General features: G+C 46.7%; 1 protein-coding gene across 1 annotated transcript; it reads left to right on the top strand.

The window, feature by feature from the left end:
• Positions 1–627: 627 nt before the first annotated feature.
• On the top strand, positions 628–15,710 carry LOC139061138 (uncharacterized). Its single transcript, XM_070540749.1, has 5 exons — positions 628–1,209; positions 4,885–5,059; positions 6,814–8,052; positions 10,943–11,266; positions 15,247–15,710. Exons 1-5 carry the CDS (start codon positions 905–907, stop codon positions 15,379–15,381), a joined length of 2,178 nt encoding a protein of 725 aa, XP_070396850.1. The 5' UTR covers positions 628–904; the 3' UTR covers positions 15,382–15,710.
• Positions 15,711–16,715: the final 1,005 nt, after the last annotated feature.

Raw genomic sequence — 16,715 nt, 5'->3', positions numbered from 1 at the left:
CTTGGGCCGTATTGGCGCATTATAAGTTGTAAAAGCTTCCCACGCTGACTCTTGGATTCCTTGGAAGTCTGAGTGAATATTGCCATCGTCAACGTCAACATCATGTGCATCATCACCCTTTGCCTCTTTGTGCCCACTGCAGGAAGAGGTTTCTGCCAGCGATCTCTAATCAACTTTGTCAGGCGCCTGCTGATAACACCTCATGCTGGCATAATCTTTAATTTCATTACAACTGCGGTCACACAGCATTTAACCCAATTGTAAAATTGTACTTCTTAGTTTGTTTCCCCAATAAGTGTCTTTCTCATCGCTATCTTGCGTGGTAAGCATAGTTGAGCTTATCGTTCAAGTTACTAAACTTGAAACACGCCACCCGCCAGCAATGGTAAAACAAAACAAAAATATAAGCAGTATTTTCTTTTCTCTGCTTCAGGTTAACTCCCTCAGCGTCTTCTCTTTTTCATCGTGGATACCAACAGTATGTCCAGCCTCTCTTCTTTAATATATACGGAAAATACATAATACCAACCATTATCATCCATTTATTATGCTTTGTTTAATTTACCAAATTAGGTTTTTCTTCTTTCTTTCTCTGCTACCACACAATTCATGATCAATCCCCCGTGGCGGATGGAGCCATAACGACCATGCTAAACAAAGAAACGAAAACAAAATTTGGGCCTCTTGGGCGGGTGCCCCACGGGCGCACGTGTAAGAGTGCACGAGTAGAAGAAGAAGAACCAGAAGAAGAAGGCAACTGGCCGTAGCGGTCTCGTCGGAAGTCCCCTCTCTGTTCCTGCGACTTAAACCTTCGGAACGCGTGGAATTCCACACCGGCGACCTCAACAGCGGCACCACCTCGAGCAGCGTTGTCGCAGTCGTCGTTCGATTCAAAGACAACGGCATGCGACGCGGCCAGAGCCCCGTGCAGCTGCCACCGTGTCCTCGGCGACGTCCTGCGCCCGTCCAGCCGCCGCTATCGCTCCGGCGCCGCAGTCCTGCCCCCAAGGACACGTCCTGCGGGGCGTCCTGCGCGCGCTACTCTTGCTTCGTGCTGCTCGCCGTCCTCGTCACGACGACCACGCTGCTAGCCACGCCGGCGCTGCTGCTGACGCAGCTCGATCCGTGGAGGCGGGACCACTTCACGCTGGACGAAGACCTGCGACGCTCGCGCGACCACAGCGTGCACCCGTGCGACGACTTCTACCGGTGAGCGAGGGGGCGTGGCTGTCTGCTTTGATCGCCGTACGTAACGGGAAATAAAGCGCTCTATTTTTTTTAAGACAGTTGGTATATGAGGGCCTGATTCGAGCCTTAGAAAGTTGAGTCAAACGCACTAGCCAAACACGCAGGAGCGACTAACCATGGAATAAGTTGTTACAAGGCAAGAATCATCGACGACGAACGTAATTCTTGGCTTCGCGAACCTCATCTTGGTATCTCTGACCCAACTGAGCGCGCACTGAATAGCAACTACGGCAACTTTCCACACGTGTATGCCCGGTGTTGAACGCCACGTCCTGAAACGCACAGTCTTGGCCGAAAAACTTGAACCAACTGTGATTGGCGGGAGAGCAGTTACGCTCCGCTTTCGCGGCGCAGCCACCGTCGGTGCGCGCCGCTGCTTTCTTGCGCCGAGGATAGAGAGGGCGAGGGAAGCGTGGCTCTTACTCTCAAGCGTCCTTTGATGACAGCGCTCGTGAAAAAGTGCGGTGAGTACGGCGCGAACGCGACCGTGGCCAAACGCAACCCACCCGACCGGCTAGCATGCCGTTCGCAGCGTACGCTCGATGAGCGGGCGGAGGTCTCTGGCGACCGCTGTGAAACGCGATAGGGTCACATTTCGCAATTGCGAGTGTCGTAATCTTAAGTTAATGTTTTTGTGATGAAAAGAACAATGCTATGAAGAGTCCTGCGCATACTCGAACACGGGCATTCTGCGAGGATCGTAGCAAAGCTCTCCCTTAGTAGTTGAACATTATATAATTTGCCACAATGACATCTCGTATTTGTCATCATGAATGTCACAAGAAGCAAATTAATCAAGAAAGCATAAGTTTCGGGGTGGCACCTGCATCTCTCGACGAAATCACAGGGGGCAGCATGCCAAGGTACTGAATGTGATTTGGTCTGTGGTTGCCCTGAACAATTGCAGCTCTCTAGCTTGTTTCTAGACTACCCAACGTCCCTGGTTGAAAGCGCACTACGTATAACCCATTTTGTTAAACTACCTGTGAAGCTCTTTCTTGTAGAGATGAATGATGCCTCAGTAATCGATATGCAAAATACTTCCAGTGAACCCGTGACAGCGACAGCACCGCCAGTCTGACGCCGTCACTGTGCGAGAATGCTATTATCTCGTGGCCGTGTGGGAGACGGAGACGCTACCACTCAGCCACGAGTTCGATCGTTCAAAACAGGGCAAAATCGCCTCTAGTGAATGCTGCGTTGCCTTAGAAACGCGCCGTAGAAATATATACTGCAGTGTACATCGGTAATTACGACCATGTAAATTACAGAAGTCGAAGTTTCACGAGTAGCGAAGTACGTTTCCGCTGCATGTCTTCTGCGCTCTGCGCACACGCAGAACCATCTAGCGGCAAACACAGGAGACCCCTTTCTCGCCATGTACGGCACTGTCCCGACACGCGGCGCGCCACTCGTTCCATGAGAGTGTCGCGAAAAGAGTTTAGCCCGGGCCTCTTTGCCTGCTTTCGGGGAATTTTGTGGGCTCCTCGACGCGGGGGAAACCTTTGTACACAACCGCGACGGCGCCGCAGCCATGTGCTGCCGCCGCCGCCACGCCTGACGTCACACGTGCACCTGACGCCACACGTGCACGTGACGCGTCCTCGTCCCACGCTCGGCTGTCAAAAGCCGATTAGTTATGGTCAGAGTGCTTTTGTGTGCGGAGTGTTGACAAGACCATTTCTTGACCCCTCGAACTCTGACGCTCATTGGATGATGTCGGCTTGCCTGATTGGTCGGAGTAACGAAGTAACCCATCGGTGGAGAAGCCTGTGCCTCACGCCGGTCCGCGGGTCCTTTGGATGCTGGGGAAACTTATTTAAGAAATAGTTTGAGAGTGAGCAAGTAGACAGCAGCAGACACGGCGCAACTTCACCAGGGGAGACCAGGCCGGTCAGGCAGGCCGACGACGACGGGTATGACATCGTTCTATTTGTAAATATTTTCGTACATTGTTAACTTAAAGTAAAATATAAAGTAAATAAACCTAGTTCCTGAAATGCTACTTCTCGTCGTCGTACCCGTGGATTTGGACTTGCCCCTGCCAGAGCTCATCCCCCGTCATCTTCCGTCCCCCTGGTGAGCTGAAGCGTCTGATATCTAACGGCTGCGTCACTTCGCTACAATAGCATCCGCCTTCATGGCACTTCAAGCCCTGGCTGTTCGTGCCGATCGCGACGTTTGTTTCGCGTAGATCGTTTAAGTAGGCGGTGCGAACGGGTTGCGATAACGCTGTCACGTTCCACTCTTTAGGTAGGAGCTTGAGCGTCCTCCAATTTTTTGACAAAGACTGTACAGAACTCGATTCTCTTTTTGTCCATCGTCACTGTCTACAAGGCTGTAGTGCCGTGTCCTTACTTTTGCCTTAAGTGCACGATTTTGGCGTCCACATTAGCGAATATGCGAATTACTGTGTGTAGGCTTTTCCAGAGTATCAAGCTGACCAACAACGCTCAAGGCAACATATAGCGGCGGCATAGACTTGCAAAGAACGAGAATGTGCTGAGGAAGAGAGGATGACAGGCATACTACAAGGCACCTGCTCGCCCGCTTTATTTATACCGCTAGGGCGACGTCCGCCATCCTGTGCAAGTCGAACCAGACGTTTGGAGCGGTGACACCTATACGCGGTGGACACCTATATATTTAATACATGGTTCGCCCACTCAACCACGCTACAGTTCTCGCTCTGTACCTCCAGGCGCATTGGTATAGTTCCTCAGGGACATCATTAGTGCAAGATGGTCCCTTCCGCCATGACGCTACGGAAAGGAGCAAGCGTGATTGCCTGGAGCACCTGCTTTGTCGAGTTCGCCCGCAGTGTGTTTGGTTGTCGTCGCGGCTGTATCGGCTTTACTGGGTTACATCGGCTCCACATGCGACAGCAACGTGTGGCCGGGAAAGGATGTTCAGTATGAAAAGGAAGCCGATCCCTGATAATTTATTGCCGCTTTCATATTCTCGCTTAATGCCACTAATGCAAGAAACTCGAAATAGTGATCATGATACGTCTATGTCTTATGGCGTATAATTGCTTGCTGTTGCCCATTCAGCATGTGCCGATAACAGTACTAACGCGCTGTTGCTATTATATTGCGCAATATGTCAACCATGCACAAAATTTCTGTACTGAGCCAGAACAAAAAAAAATATCCAGAACTCGCGTACTGCGGGAATCGATGTTAATGGAGCTGCTTTGCAGGCAACTATCTATCTAGCAATAGTCGGGGTTTTTAACTTAGCTAATGGGGGGGGGGGGGCGGTGGCGAAGATGCTCGTAAAGATAAGCAATTGCGAGTTACTCGAGCCTCCATATGACGACGACAGAAGCAAGGCATCTCATGCCATCCTTGACAAGTCCTGTCATTCGTCATATGGGGCACGTCACGTCAACCATGCCATGTGTATTGGTACACGTATCTTGGAACGACATGTCATGGCATGACGCTCCTGTTACGTCATGACATGCCATCGCGTTCGCGTCACGCACGCATGCAAAGCATGCATGTCATCCTCGTCCGGTCATGCAGGCCGTGTATCTCATGTCATTCAGTTGAACGAGATTGTTCAGTCGAACCTAATTCAGTTGAGCAAAAATATCTTCACACCCAATATTGCCGCCATCTACTTGCGCAGGCATGTCTGCAGCAACTGGGACGCCAATGCGCGACCTGGCAGCCCGCCGCTACGCAAGTACAAAGCCATTTTCGACAGTCACGTCGTCAAGCGCCACCTGTTGCGTTACATCCCCAAGCATTCGCACAAGGCCCGAGACAAGGCAACGGCGCTGCTGCTCAAGTGTTTCAGCCGGGTAAGCGAGAGAGCGTCGCCGTCGTTTTCATGCCTGTCCTCCAGAAGCAATACACACCAAGCGCGTGTGGTGTGTGTGCATTACCAACTAACCCACCTATCCATCTTTATACATTGGGACATTTCGCGTTATCGCTTTTCGATACGACTGCATTGTTGTTCGTCTTTCGGCAGCCAACCATTGCCCCTCAATATTTCTCCATGCTTGTAAAATTACTAACTACACCATTAGCTAATAAGTGAGAGAGGAAAATAAGGATAGTATTTTCTGTCGCTGACCTTTGTATTCCGTGATGTATGTATTGACCCTTATTGCGAATGCTTCTACCAGCATCGTCTCTCTGATAGAGTGCTTGTCCATTACTATGATTTACACAGTCCTGTAGAACAACTAAACTCCTCCGTAGCTCGTGCTCGTAAGAAAGTCTGACCGGCTCAGTGAATTTGATGAGGGGCTAAAAGACAGGGTTCCAAAGAAACAGTTCACCTTGAGGAGGTTCCTCAGCCATGAATTCTAAGACGAGGAGCACGCTGATCCGAAACAGACGAAACCAATTTATTTCAGGCAAATCTTCCGAAAGAGGAGCAACAACTGTGCGGAGCTCAGAAAAACAAGGTTAATGCGATCACAGGGTCCCAAAACATTTTCGATGACGCTAGCGCCCATAAAATACGTGCGACAAACAACAATAACTATGAAAGATGTTACTGTCATAAAATGAGAAAAAAACTTGCGGCACAACACATCTCACGATGACTGTCAACGCTAATGCGTTGGCATTGAATCAATATAGCAACGCAACGTTTTCCAACCATCGAAACGAGTAATATGTGAGGCATCTTAAGCAGCGGGACTCCTGTTTCAGAGGGAAAGGCGACCAGTTATCATATTTGCCTGTGCCCCTGCCCTGTTGTCAGAATAAACGCCGCACGCAACAGACGCGTCACATCAGGGAAGAGCTTTGGGCTGATCCTCTCTCCCTTGCATGCGTAATGATGCGAACGATCATTAACATCTGAATTCGGATATATCGGAGAAGACACGCTAGAAGATTTCTTCCAACTGATACGGTGTAGAAACAGGACTGCCTCTAACTTTTCGGTACAAACATACCCACATTTTGCAATCAACAAAAAATATGTTATTCAATATTGGCTAATTGGGGTGCTGACAGCGATAATTATATTCTAACTTTTTGTCCCCCTGGCTCCATAACTTATTTTCGCAGGTGGTTTTCGCGTACCTCCCAGTGCCTAATTTTAAGAACACCATAAAGCTTGATTTCGAACTCTGTAAATTCGTTGCGATGGTGGTAGTACCTTGTGTGGCTATATTTATTAAATGCTAAATGCGTTACTGTTGACAGTCATCGCGAGATGGGTTTTGCGAAATTGTGTTGTTGTTGTTATTGATCTTTCTGTATCCACTCCTCCTATGCCACTGTTACTAGCCAGGAGTATTTGTAAACAAAAAACAACCAAGTAGCGCTGGTCTTCCAATTCCTGAAACAAACATGGTTTCACTACACGCTCGCCTTCGATTTCATGACTTGGGCATGTGTTCTAAGTAAATTATTCATAGGGTAATTATCGAATAGCATCGTTAGCCACTTCTACACTGCGACATCTGAAGCGTGTAATTCACAGATAATTTTCCAAAGATATATTGTAGAACTATAAAACCAAATGGTGTGTACGTAGGCGTACACAAAAGGCAAAATGTGTGATTTGAGTTTGTTTTGCTCGGGACCGCAGGGCGGCAGGCAGAGCTCGTGGACTATTCCGAAATTCCTGCAAGAGGTGGGGCTTCCCTGGCCGCACAAGTCCCCCGCCTCGAGACCCGAGCTCCTCGGCACACTCGTCAAGTCGTCATTACACTTCGGCATACACATATTCTGGGCCTTTTTCGTGGGTCGTCATCCATCACGCCGGAACCAGAACACCATTTACACGACCTTAGACGAACGGTGCACCGACTGGATCGGGAACTTCGAGCGGCTCAGAGATTATGCCAAACACCACGATTATCTCAGACGCTGCGCTGAAATCCTGGGCGGCACCGGGCAGTCATACTCGCGGATGATCGAGGCCGTAACGGTGGCGCACACAGATATCGCCCAACTGGTGTTCCGCTTGTGGGACCCGCATGCCGTTCCAGCGTTCCTTGACCTCGGTGACCCCGAGCTTCGCCGAGCCCTCAACGGTCATCTTGCGGACGATTCCCAGTTTTGGCCCGAAGACAAAATTGTGAACTTGCAGCCCAAGCTATTCGCTCAGCTGAACGCAACCCACTTCAGCCACGACAATTTCACCGAGAACTTCAAGCTCTTCCTCGGTGCGTACGCGGTGTGGTTGCTGTCGCCGTACGCCTCTCGTTACCTCACCACCTGCATGCTGGAGGACATGGGCCTCGCAGCGTATGAGCGAAGCTACTGGCACCACAAGTGCATGCTGACCCTCGAGGAGACCATGCCGCTGGCCAAGTTCAAGCTCGAAGACGAAGGTTCGGTTGACACGGTTTACACGTCGAAAATGCTGCACCTCGCGAAGCGATCCATACACTCCTTCATCGCTGTATATGGTGGCGCTCTCGAGAACTATTTGGCAGGCGCTATGGCTGGTGTTGTCGTCAACGCCCGCAACATGACCCTTACGTGGCACATGCTGGACCGGACATACGCCTATGTACCTTTCGACACCAGGGCGGGGTTGTTCGACCTGTACATACGCATATGCGCCGCGGGCATGAACATCCTCAAGAAGTCGTTGCGCCACCCTAGGCAGACTGCACTTCACGCGCCAGGGATCGCTGTCTACGGACTGTACCGCATCCTCGTGGCTAGGGAAGTCGTGGTCCCCAGCTACATGAGGGCGCTACCACTGTTCGATGCGCGCCACCCGTTGCCTGTCCTTGTGGCCTTGATCGGCACCCATATCTTGAAGCAGATGTCCACTCTAGGGAGATTCATCCTGTTCTATGATGAAAACTTTGTGGTGAGTGTGTTCTTGGCAAAAACCTGCTTAGAAATGTTTCAATATCAATTCCTTTTGAGTCGTCTCAATCAGAAAGTTGTAAGACCTCACACATCTAACGGAGCTGTTGCGATACTGTACCCGTGTCCATATTCCGGCGTTCATTATTAAGCGGGTCCATCAAAATCGTTTTTACTTTGTGCATTCCTCAGCTATGCAGCACAGGTATTTCACTTCAGCAGTGCGAATGTGCACGTACGAATTAAAGGGATTATTTGACACACTGAAGAACTTTGTGAACGCAAGTATTTCAACAAGGCGGATTAGGAATGACTGCCACGAAGAAGTTGCACTGAACACAAGCCTGCTTTTCCTTAACATACGGGGAATATTTTACAGTTTTAGGGACTCCGACGGAGTACCTGTTTGTGCGGCGACATTCAACGAAGCAGTGTTGCTAACTTTCTTTCGAGCATGTAGCTAAACTGACGCAACGAAGTCGCGAAAATTTCCCTAAGTTCTGCTCCAATGTGGCTAAAACTGTTGTGAACACTAATTAATTTCTCTACAGTGTATGTGTTTCAGGAACATGTTCACGTATAGACTAAAAGAGCGTAACGCGTCTTCTAATGCATTTCACGTCCATTAGTGCTTATTCAAATGAAAAATAAATAATAAACTTACAAGTAAGATGTAGCGAAATTACATTTGTTTACTTTCACATTTTAAGGTTACGAATCCACCACGCTGGTTGGCCAGAATTCCTCAGCACAAAGTCGCACAGTCGGTTTACGTTATGCCTAAAAATTTTCCGGTTTCAAGAGCTGGTGAAAAAAAGAATGCTGCGGCGCGATCTTGGCTACGTTGTTAACACGACAATTACAATTACGTGACCTTTGTACAGGTTCAATACTAGCTGTCGATCCTTGATCTGCCTGATGAGTACTGATTCGCATGAAAGCCATAAGAAATCGCCCATTCTTTCACCAATGAACCCAGCCGATCTGATATCAGCAGTTTTGTTCAGTTGATATCTTTTATTCACATACCGCGTTCTCAACTTCACCGTAAGCCTTATTGCTAAAGTATACGTAATTTAAATTACTACTACGCTTGAGAAGATAAGCCAATCAAACATGCCCATAGCGAAACTTAAACACTACTCGAGACTCAGCCTTATGCGTTTTAAAGATCACGAAAAAAACGTTCGTTTTGTTAATGCAATGTGTAGCCTATTTGCTTCGACTCAACTCGCCATAGTGCGGCCTCGGTGAATGCATACGCGTGTTGTTTCATTAGAGCTCATGCCTGGTCAAAAATTTATTTTTAAACAAGTTTTCCGACTACAAAGTCGCTAAAATGTCGTAACTTGCTGTGTGATGTCGCTAAGGAAAAAGACCCCTGTCGCTACATGGAAAAATGCGTTGGCAAATGAACCAAAAACCAGATAAATCTAGCAACAAAACCGATAAAATCGCAAAACTCCACAGTGGTGATCGCTCCGTTATACTCTTTATTATAAGCTATGGTACGGCATGCGAGTTAAAATGTGGAAGGGCTTGCAACATATCCGGGTAGCAATACTTGTTGCTCGACTAGTTAGTCAATCTTATTGCACGAATTTAAGACAAAACCGAGGGCCGAAAAAGCTTTAGGACAGGTAAGAGTGTCACTTGCAAATAGTTGGTTGAAAGCAGACACGATCATATATGAAGGCGAAGCCGCCATGGGTGCACTTACATTTGGGCACGATACACAAACAAGCCTGCATCACTATCCAATCATACAGCGCAGAAACTGTCGTTCAGTGCTGCGTGATGGCACAGACGTATCGCTGACACAGACGTGACCCTTCATGTTGATGAGATGTGCCTCCGTTTATTCCCATGCCAGGGAATATGTGCTTTTAGCAAGAATTCGCATATGGAAAAAATCTGGCTCCCACGTGCGGCAATCGCAGTGCTTAGGCAAATGTGCATTAATCTTATTCTTGAGAGATAGCTCTTGTTCCCTTGCCCTGTCGTTGATACAACAGCCTGTCCGGCCCATAAACACCCATTCGCAATTAAGTGGAATTTCGTGCACCACACAGACCGCGCAATTCACATACGGCCTTGTATTATTTTTACCACAAAGGGTGTGCTTCTGCGGGTCCGAGATGTGTGAGACACTCTTTCCCGTCCTAAAGCTTGCTTCCGCTTTTGGTTACGTCTTATATTATGAGATTTTACGTGCCAAAACCACTTTCTGATTGTAAGGCAAGCCATAGCGGAGGACTCCGGAAATGTCGACCACCTGGGGTTCTTTAATGCGCATATAAATCGAAGTACATGGGTGCTTCCGCATTTCGCCCCCAACGAAATGCGGCCGCCGTGGCTGGCATTCCATCGAGCGGACTCGTGCTCAGCAGCCCAACACCATAGCCACTGAGTAGCCACGGAGTGTTTGGTGGCGTCTTAACTTCCAGGTATGAGTAGCATGGTGATATCCAAACGTGAGAAATGCGTTTTGATGCGACATTTATTTTACTGTTTTACTGGTGAAACTGATGTTTGTATGAGTATTCTAACGCGCAATATCCAAACAACAAAAATATAGAATATCGCCTACATGCACTATCCTATATACACTATACCCCTTAACCCTTTCAGACGCCAATATATCCCCTTGATTGAAAACTCGCTTTCACCTCTATTTTTGCATACTCTGAATCATAGAAAGTGTACAGCTTTCATTTGTTCATTGAGTTTTGTCGAGTTTTTAAGAGTGGTCTCGACGCAAAAAACTGATTCCATGACATCAAAAATGAGAAAACAAACTATTTCCTGTTTTCAAAAAGTTTGAAAAGCACGAGCCCGCGTGGAACGAAACGTGTCCATTCGTAACACTTTGCAACCATGCCCTTCCGCAGCCCCAATACCTCCCCATCTTCAGCCAGCTCGGAATGCTGTTCTCGGACATGAAACGCTACGATGTGGTGGTGAACAACAGCGGCTATCTCGATGACCACTACGCGCACGAGAGGCGGGAGCTCACGGTGGCCGGCTGGGCGACCCGTCTCGCCAGCAGCATCCCGCGCCTGCCCGAGGCCCGAGCCCTCGCGAAGGCCACGAGGGCGGCGAACAGCCGAGACGGCAGGCGCCCGTCTTTCGGCGGCGTCCCCGAGGACCAGCTCTACTTTTTGGTCACGTGCTTCGCGCACTGCGGTGCCTATGGTCGCGCCATCCAGTTGCAGGTGCGATGCGGGGAAGCTTCCTTCTGCGTGCAGCTGTCGCTATCGGGACGAGTTGTTCGACAAGGAGTAGCGCAGGTTTGCCTTCATTGGAAGGGGTGGGCACCTGACGAGCTTAGCGAACGCCTTGCCCTATTTCCTAAAAATATTGCATGCATAATGCACGTGCGACTGATTCCTAAGCATCCCAATGTAAAGACGTTTTTCGTATTGCGTTCTCTTTTATGAGTACGCATGAATGACAGGATGCAGGAAAACATTTGCTTTATACACGCACAGGAATTTAAATTAATTGATTATTTATTTAGTTATTTATTTAGTTACACATACTGGTGCCCCACTGAGGCTGAGCGAGGAAAACATAACATACCAAATTTGTATAAAAAAATGATAAATGGCAATGAACATCTTCTTGAGGCAAAGCGTTCCAACCTTCTAGAGTAAAAAGAAACCTGCGTTTCTGCATGTCGGTGCTAGATTAAAACGGTGAGTATTTAGGCTGTGACACTTGCAGTTACTACAAGGTATAGCGAACGTCATGTATTTATCTACCTGGTGCAACTCCACAAATTATTCAGATTGTAAAACTTTAGCGCTTTTATTATACCACATTTTATCGGAAGGGTTAGCTTCATACCAGCGTTGCCCTTTTAGCTATCTTATCGCTATATATGCCGAAGTTTTCGTCCGTTAGTGGCAGGTGTTTTTATATAACTAAACATGTGTTGTCACTTTAGCAACTTCTGCTTTAGGAAAGTTTCTTCGAAACTGGTTCTCTTCGGGCACACTTTATTATTCAGAAAGACATGTAGTGGTCGAAATTGGGCTCCGGCAAACTGAGGAGGAAGCAGCGATTGCCTTTGCTTCGGCAGCCATATCAATGCACTTTTGCTTAACAGCAGAATGGTCACTTATGACTCGACATATAGCTCACACACGCAAAAAAGTGTTTTTGTTCGTTACAAAACTAATTTGAATGGGTCTGCATGCTACGGCTACAACGATATCACTCGATTTGCACGCGTTGGCAAACGCAGAAGCAACTTAACAGAACCTGTCACAATAAATCTTATAGTTTGATTTTGAACGCATCAGGTTAATCAGACAGACCAATAATGGAAAAGCGTAGACATCGCTGACGCTGGGCTTCCCCACGTGAATCTGAACGCACCGCTTACGTTTCTCGGCCCTTTCCCACGAATAAATACCTCGCAGTGTTTTTATGTAGATCCGCGATAACGTGAACCAAGTGCCTTTTCCTGTAAGGAAAATCAGATTACACGTGTTTCTTCGATTCGGGGGTATTTCTAGCCGCACAAACTGAAGGCAAGTGATGGATTTAAAACCTCATCACCCGCTGTTATTTAAGTATATTGGTAAAATAAAAGGCATTTACGTGCTGCTGGTAAATGCACTGTTTGTTCCTCATCTGCGCGGACTCGATGTAATTGTGAAGCGTCTCAGTAGACGACATACGTCATGTTACTTATATTATAGCCATGTTCCCAAATTCCAGCGTTATTTAATATTCCCTCCATAGTTTTGTGACAATAGCAGCAATGTTGTAGCAAAATATAGCGGTAGTTTTGTGATTTTAATGCTTCCCTTTAGAGACACGGATAAAGAAATTTGGGCGATGTTCTTCAGCCTAAAAACGTCATCGGAAGTTGAAAAGTCCACCGTCATATCTACGACAGATAAAACGCATAGGTTTGATCAGTACAAAGTCAACATTTTTATTATAATTTTTTTAGAAGTGTTACAAACAATAGATGCATTTTGAAGGATTAGGCGGAAATAAAGTTTTGTAAGTTGCAAGATTAGCTCCACGGGGAGCCACCTGATGAGCGCGTTGCAGGTAGCGAAGTTTTGTTGCGATTCATTGCAAATTACTTGGATGTGTTTGCTTTGCGCGAATATACGTGGCACCCAAGGTACTCATATTCAAATGCAGTAGTAAGGAATTATTGAAGCAGTAGTACGTGACTAAATACCGAGTTAAATGCCATGTAATTTACAGAGAGACGGTTCTGTTTAAAGTTAATTTGCCACTTACGAAACCATGTGCAAAAGTGTACGAGTCCATTGTTAGGAACAGATTTGTCTTTAGGAAAATAATTTCATGATATAGCACGCAGGGCATCAGCATGCAGACGTAGGCGCGTGGTCATATTCTGTGGAAGGTCATTGACCCAAATAGGAAGAAAATAGGACAAGAAACAGTGCCCTGTTGTATACGTCAGGTGAGACGTGATCACTATGGGAGCTAGAAGCTTTAACATGAATTTACAAGGGTGTTTTATTTTAACTATAAGAATTTTTTTAAATCCTCTTTGGCACATGTAGCAAATATCTCCTTATTTAGCTGGATTACTGGAAGAAGTGGACATTACATTCCCTAAGGATGACTATGCATAACTGACAAATTAACAATTACACTTTTACACCTTTTAACTTATGGCTGCAACGCACGTATTCCAATGCACAAACTCTAGCCAGCGATTCCACAAGGCGCCATCACTTGAAACGGATTTCGAAACAGCGCCAGTTCTGGGATACGGGTTTGCAAACTTAAGGTAAAAATGCACTGTAACACATACTGTTTTTTTAAAAATTGCCTTTTTCCGCATTGAAGATCAGAAACTAGTGAAACACCAATGCAGTTTTCGCCTACTTTGAGAATGCATATCTCGAAGCAGATGTCATTCTCAAAATTCATCCCAATTAGTCGATAACTTTAGAAATCACAAGCTAAAATTCGGAAATTCTGAAATGTGCCAGAAACTAATGAATTTACAAGTTCATTACCAAAAAGGTGTTAATTATTCAAATACTCACTTTGTCTTCTTATCGAAATAATATCTGGCTCTGAGAATGTTTAGGCCACGAAGTAAAATTGTGCTATCTACTACATGTGCGTTAAAAAAATTCTATAAACCATAAAATAAAACAGGAAAAGTAGCCAGATATCCAGTCAACAAGTGTAGGAATATTTTTGATGATGATTAGCCTCCACAGTTTCGCAAGGTGAAGCACCATGTCGAATGCTTATAACAAATCTATGAAGATTACGTCAACATGTGTACCAAGATCTGATGATTTACCAATGCCGCTGATGAACTCAACCAGTTGTTGTAATGGTGACGAAAACACAATAACCAAGCTGACAGTTACTTCCTATGGTGGATTCCAGGTAGTCGATGCTATGGTTATAATTATTTATTCGACTAGTTTACAAGAGCTACAGGTTCACAAGGTCAATTGGTAGTTTAACATGTGGCAGTTACCGGAATTATATGAAGGTAAATGTTTAGCGCACCGCCACGAATAATAAACATACGCAGTTGATGAAGACTTACTATATAACACTGATACTGCATTGTCCAAACGTAGTAACGAAGAAGGAAAGCATTGCGAGTGCCTTCAGGATCATTGGTTTTCATAATATCGAGATTTGCCACGAGATTCAAAACAACAGAGTGTGACGCAGTGATATAAATAATAGCCCATGCTACCACGTAGTTTACTGAAGGATTTTCAATGTTATTTAGAGTAATATTGAACATATAGGCTAAAAAGCATATGTGAGTGCAGCAAGGTTATTACGTATCCGACAGTTCTTTAATTACAAATGTTGTATGATCAGTTCCACTGAGTAAGAACGACTGCTGAAACTTTCAGGATCGCTTAACCTTATCCGCGTGGCCCAATGCATAAGGCTTGCGAGTTTAGATCAGGGTCGCTTAAAGCGGAAGCAACCCTACGGTAAAATAGAAGTATTTCACTGGTTTCGATTTAGTCTAACATTCTTCCTTCACTTGATTCAAAAGGGAACGTTTAACAGGCTCACCGCTGTGTATTAGGAGCCCTAGTGAACTCACAAGTAGGGACAAATATTATCTCCCCACCCCCCGGTCGCCTTAGTTGGCGTCTATAACCGACATTATCTTCCCTATAAAATTCTATCCCCATCTTCTCCACAGAAGGTCATCTGCAACTCGGTCCTGCCTGCGGTAGCAGCATTCCGGCAAGCCTTCAAATGTCAGCCGCATCATCTACTCGTGACCGACTTCACATGGCCAGAACCACCCAACGAGACAAGCAGTGCTTCTGTGTAGTGCGACGAAAACCCGCACTGGTGTGTTCAAGCGGGGAATTGCACTTTCTAATAGCCCAAGTGCAGTGTACTTTTCTTTCTACTTTCTCTCAGTGATTAGAACCGTTCCATCTTATATGTATAGAGAGCCTTACAATGTGGACACGCGAAGTGAACGACTATGTTGCAAGTTTCTGCGAAAGGCGCAGGAAAAGCGCTTCACAAAAGCGCTGTGGATTACTTTATGGAATCACAATGCTGGTGAACTCCGCTTCCCCGTGCGTTTGCGTATGAACGTGTTTTCGAACGTGTTCCTTATTAAAGGGTTTTTAGCAGTTACCTGCGAAGCTATTTTCTATGGTTACTTTTTTCTTGAAGTCTCTTTAGTTTCATTTACTCTGTCGCAACGTGCGATGTACACGAAAGGGATTGCATGCCCTCCAATGAACAAATCACGCACTTCAATGATGCACTGCATTTCTTATTCGAGAGCCCGCCTCAACGCATACCATGCGTGATGTTTACCCGGAAACAAACATTTGTTTTGTGTGCTTGCTCAGTCGAGGTAACTTTGGCGTCGCGTCTCAAGGCTAACATTGTCATTTGTCAGCTCTGTGAACGACGGAGGTGCAAAACTGCCGTGTATGTGGACCACGTGAGATGTTAATGGAAGCCATAAATTTCTACCTGTGCGGTTACGTCGTAGTGCTGTAGGACTGCATAATAAATTGCTTAGAAAAAGTGGCAGAGCCCGTCTTACGATGACTGTCGATGGTAATGCGTTAAGCATTGAATCAATACAGCGACACAACGTATTGACACCGCCGAGAGCGAGTTGCATATAAGGCAAGCACAGCAGCGGCACTGCGCTCTCGTGCTTGCCTGAGAACGTTCTGTGCCACGTAGCGCCGCCACCACGCAGCATGCACGTGGCCTTCGATATTCATGGCGCGCCCGTGTTCGCGGACGCTTAGGAAACGTGTCATGCTGCAGCTATCTGGCGCTCTTCGGGAATGCTGCGCCATCTAGTGGCGCTGCCAGGAAGTCCGCGCGCAGCCTCCGAGACAAGCGTTGCGCGCCGTTGCCTGCGAACGCTTACGAGAGTTCGTTCCCAGTGCATTCATATGGGCACAGCTCGTTTGAAGCGCTGGCATGAAGTGCGTTGATTGAAAAGCGGCATGTACCCCATGCATTTCGCGTCACAAATGTGTGCAGGCGCAGACACAAAGAGAGCAAATGATAAAGGCAGGAAGGGTAACCAGGACTGCGCCCGGTTGGCTACCCTACACGGGGAAAAAGAAAAAAGGGAGGGAAAGTATTTTCAAAGAAGAAAACTCCACGGGGGTTACCAATCGG

This window comes from Dermacentor albipictus, chromosome 6 (genome assembly GCF_038994185.2).
Source record: "Dermacentor albipictus isolate Rhodes 1998 colony chromosome 6, USDA_Dalb.pri_finalv2, whole genome shotgun sequence".
Lineage (NCBI taxonomy): Eukaryota > Metazoa > Arthropoda > Arachnida > Ixodida > Ixodidae > Dermacentor > Dermacentor albipictus.
This window is presented reverse-complemented; position numbering and strand designations above follow the sequence as displayed.

Coding starts and splice junctions, on each gene's coding strand:
- LOC139061138 (XM_070540749.1), top strand. CDS start 905: ATGCGACGCGGCCAGAGCCCCGTGCAGCTGCCACCGTGTCCTCGGCGA. Junction 1,210..4,884: donor CCGTGCGACGACTTCTACCG/GTGAGCGAGGGG, acceptor CTACTTGCGCAG/GCATGTCTGCAGCAACTGGG. Junction 5,060..6,813: donor TGCTCAAGTGTTTCAGCCGG/GTAAGCGAGAGA, acceptor TCGGGACCGCAG/GGCGGCAGGCAGAGCTCGTG.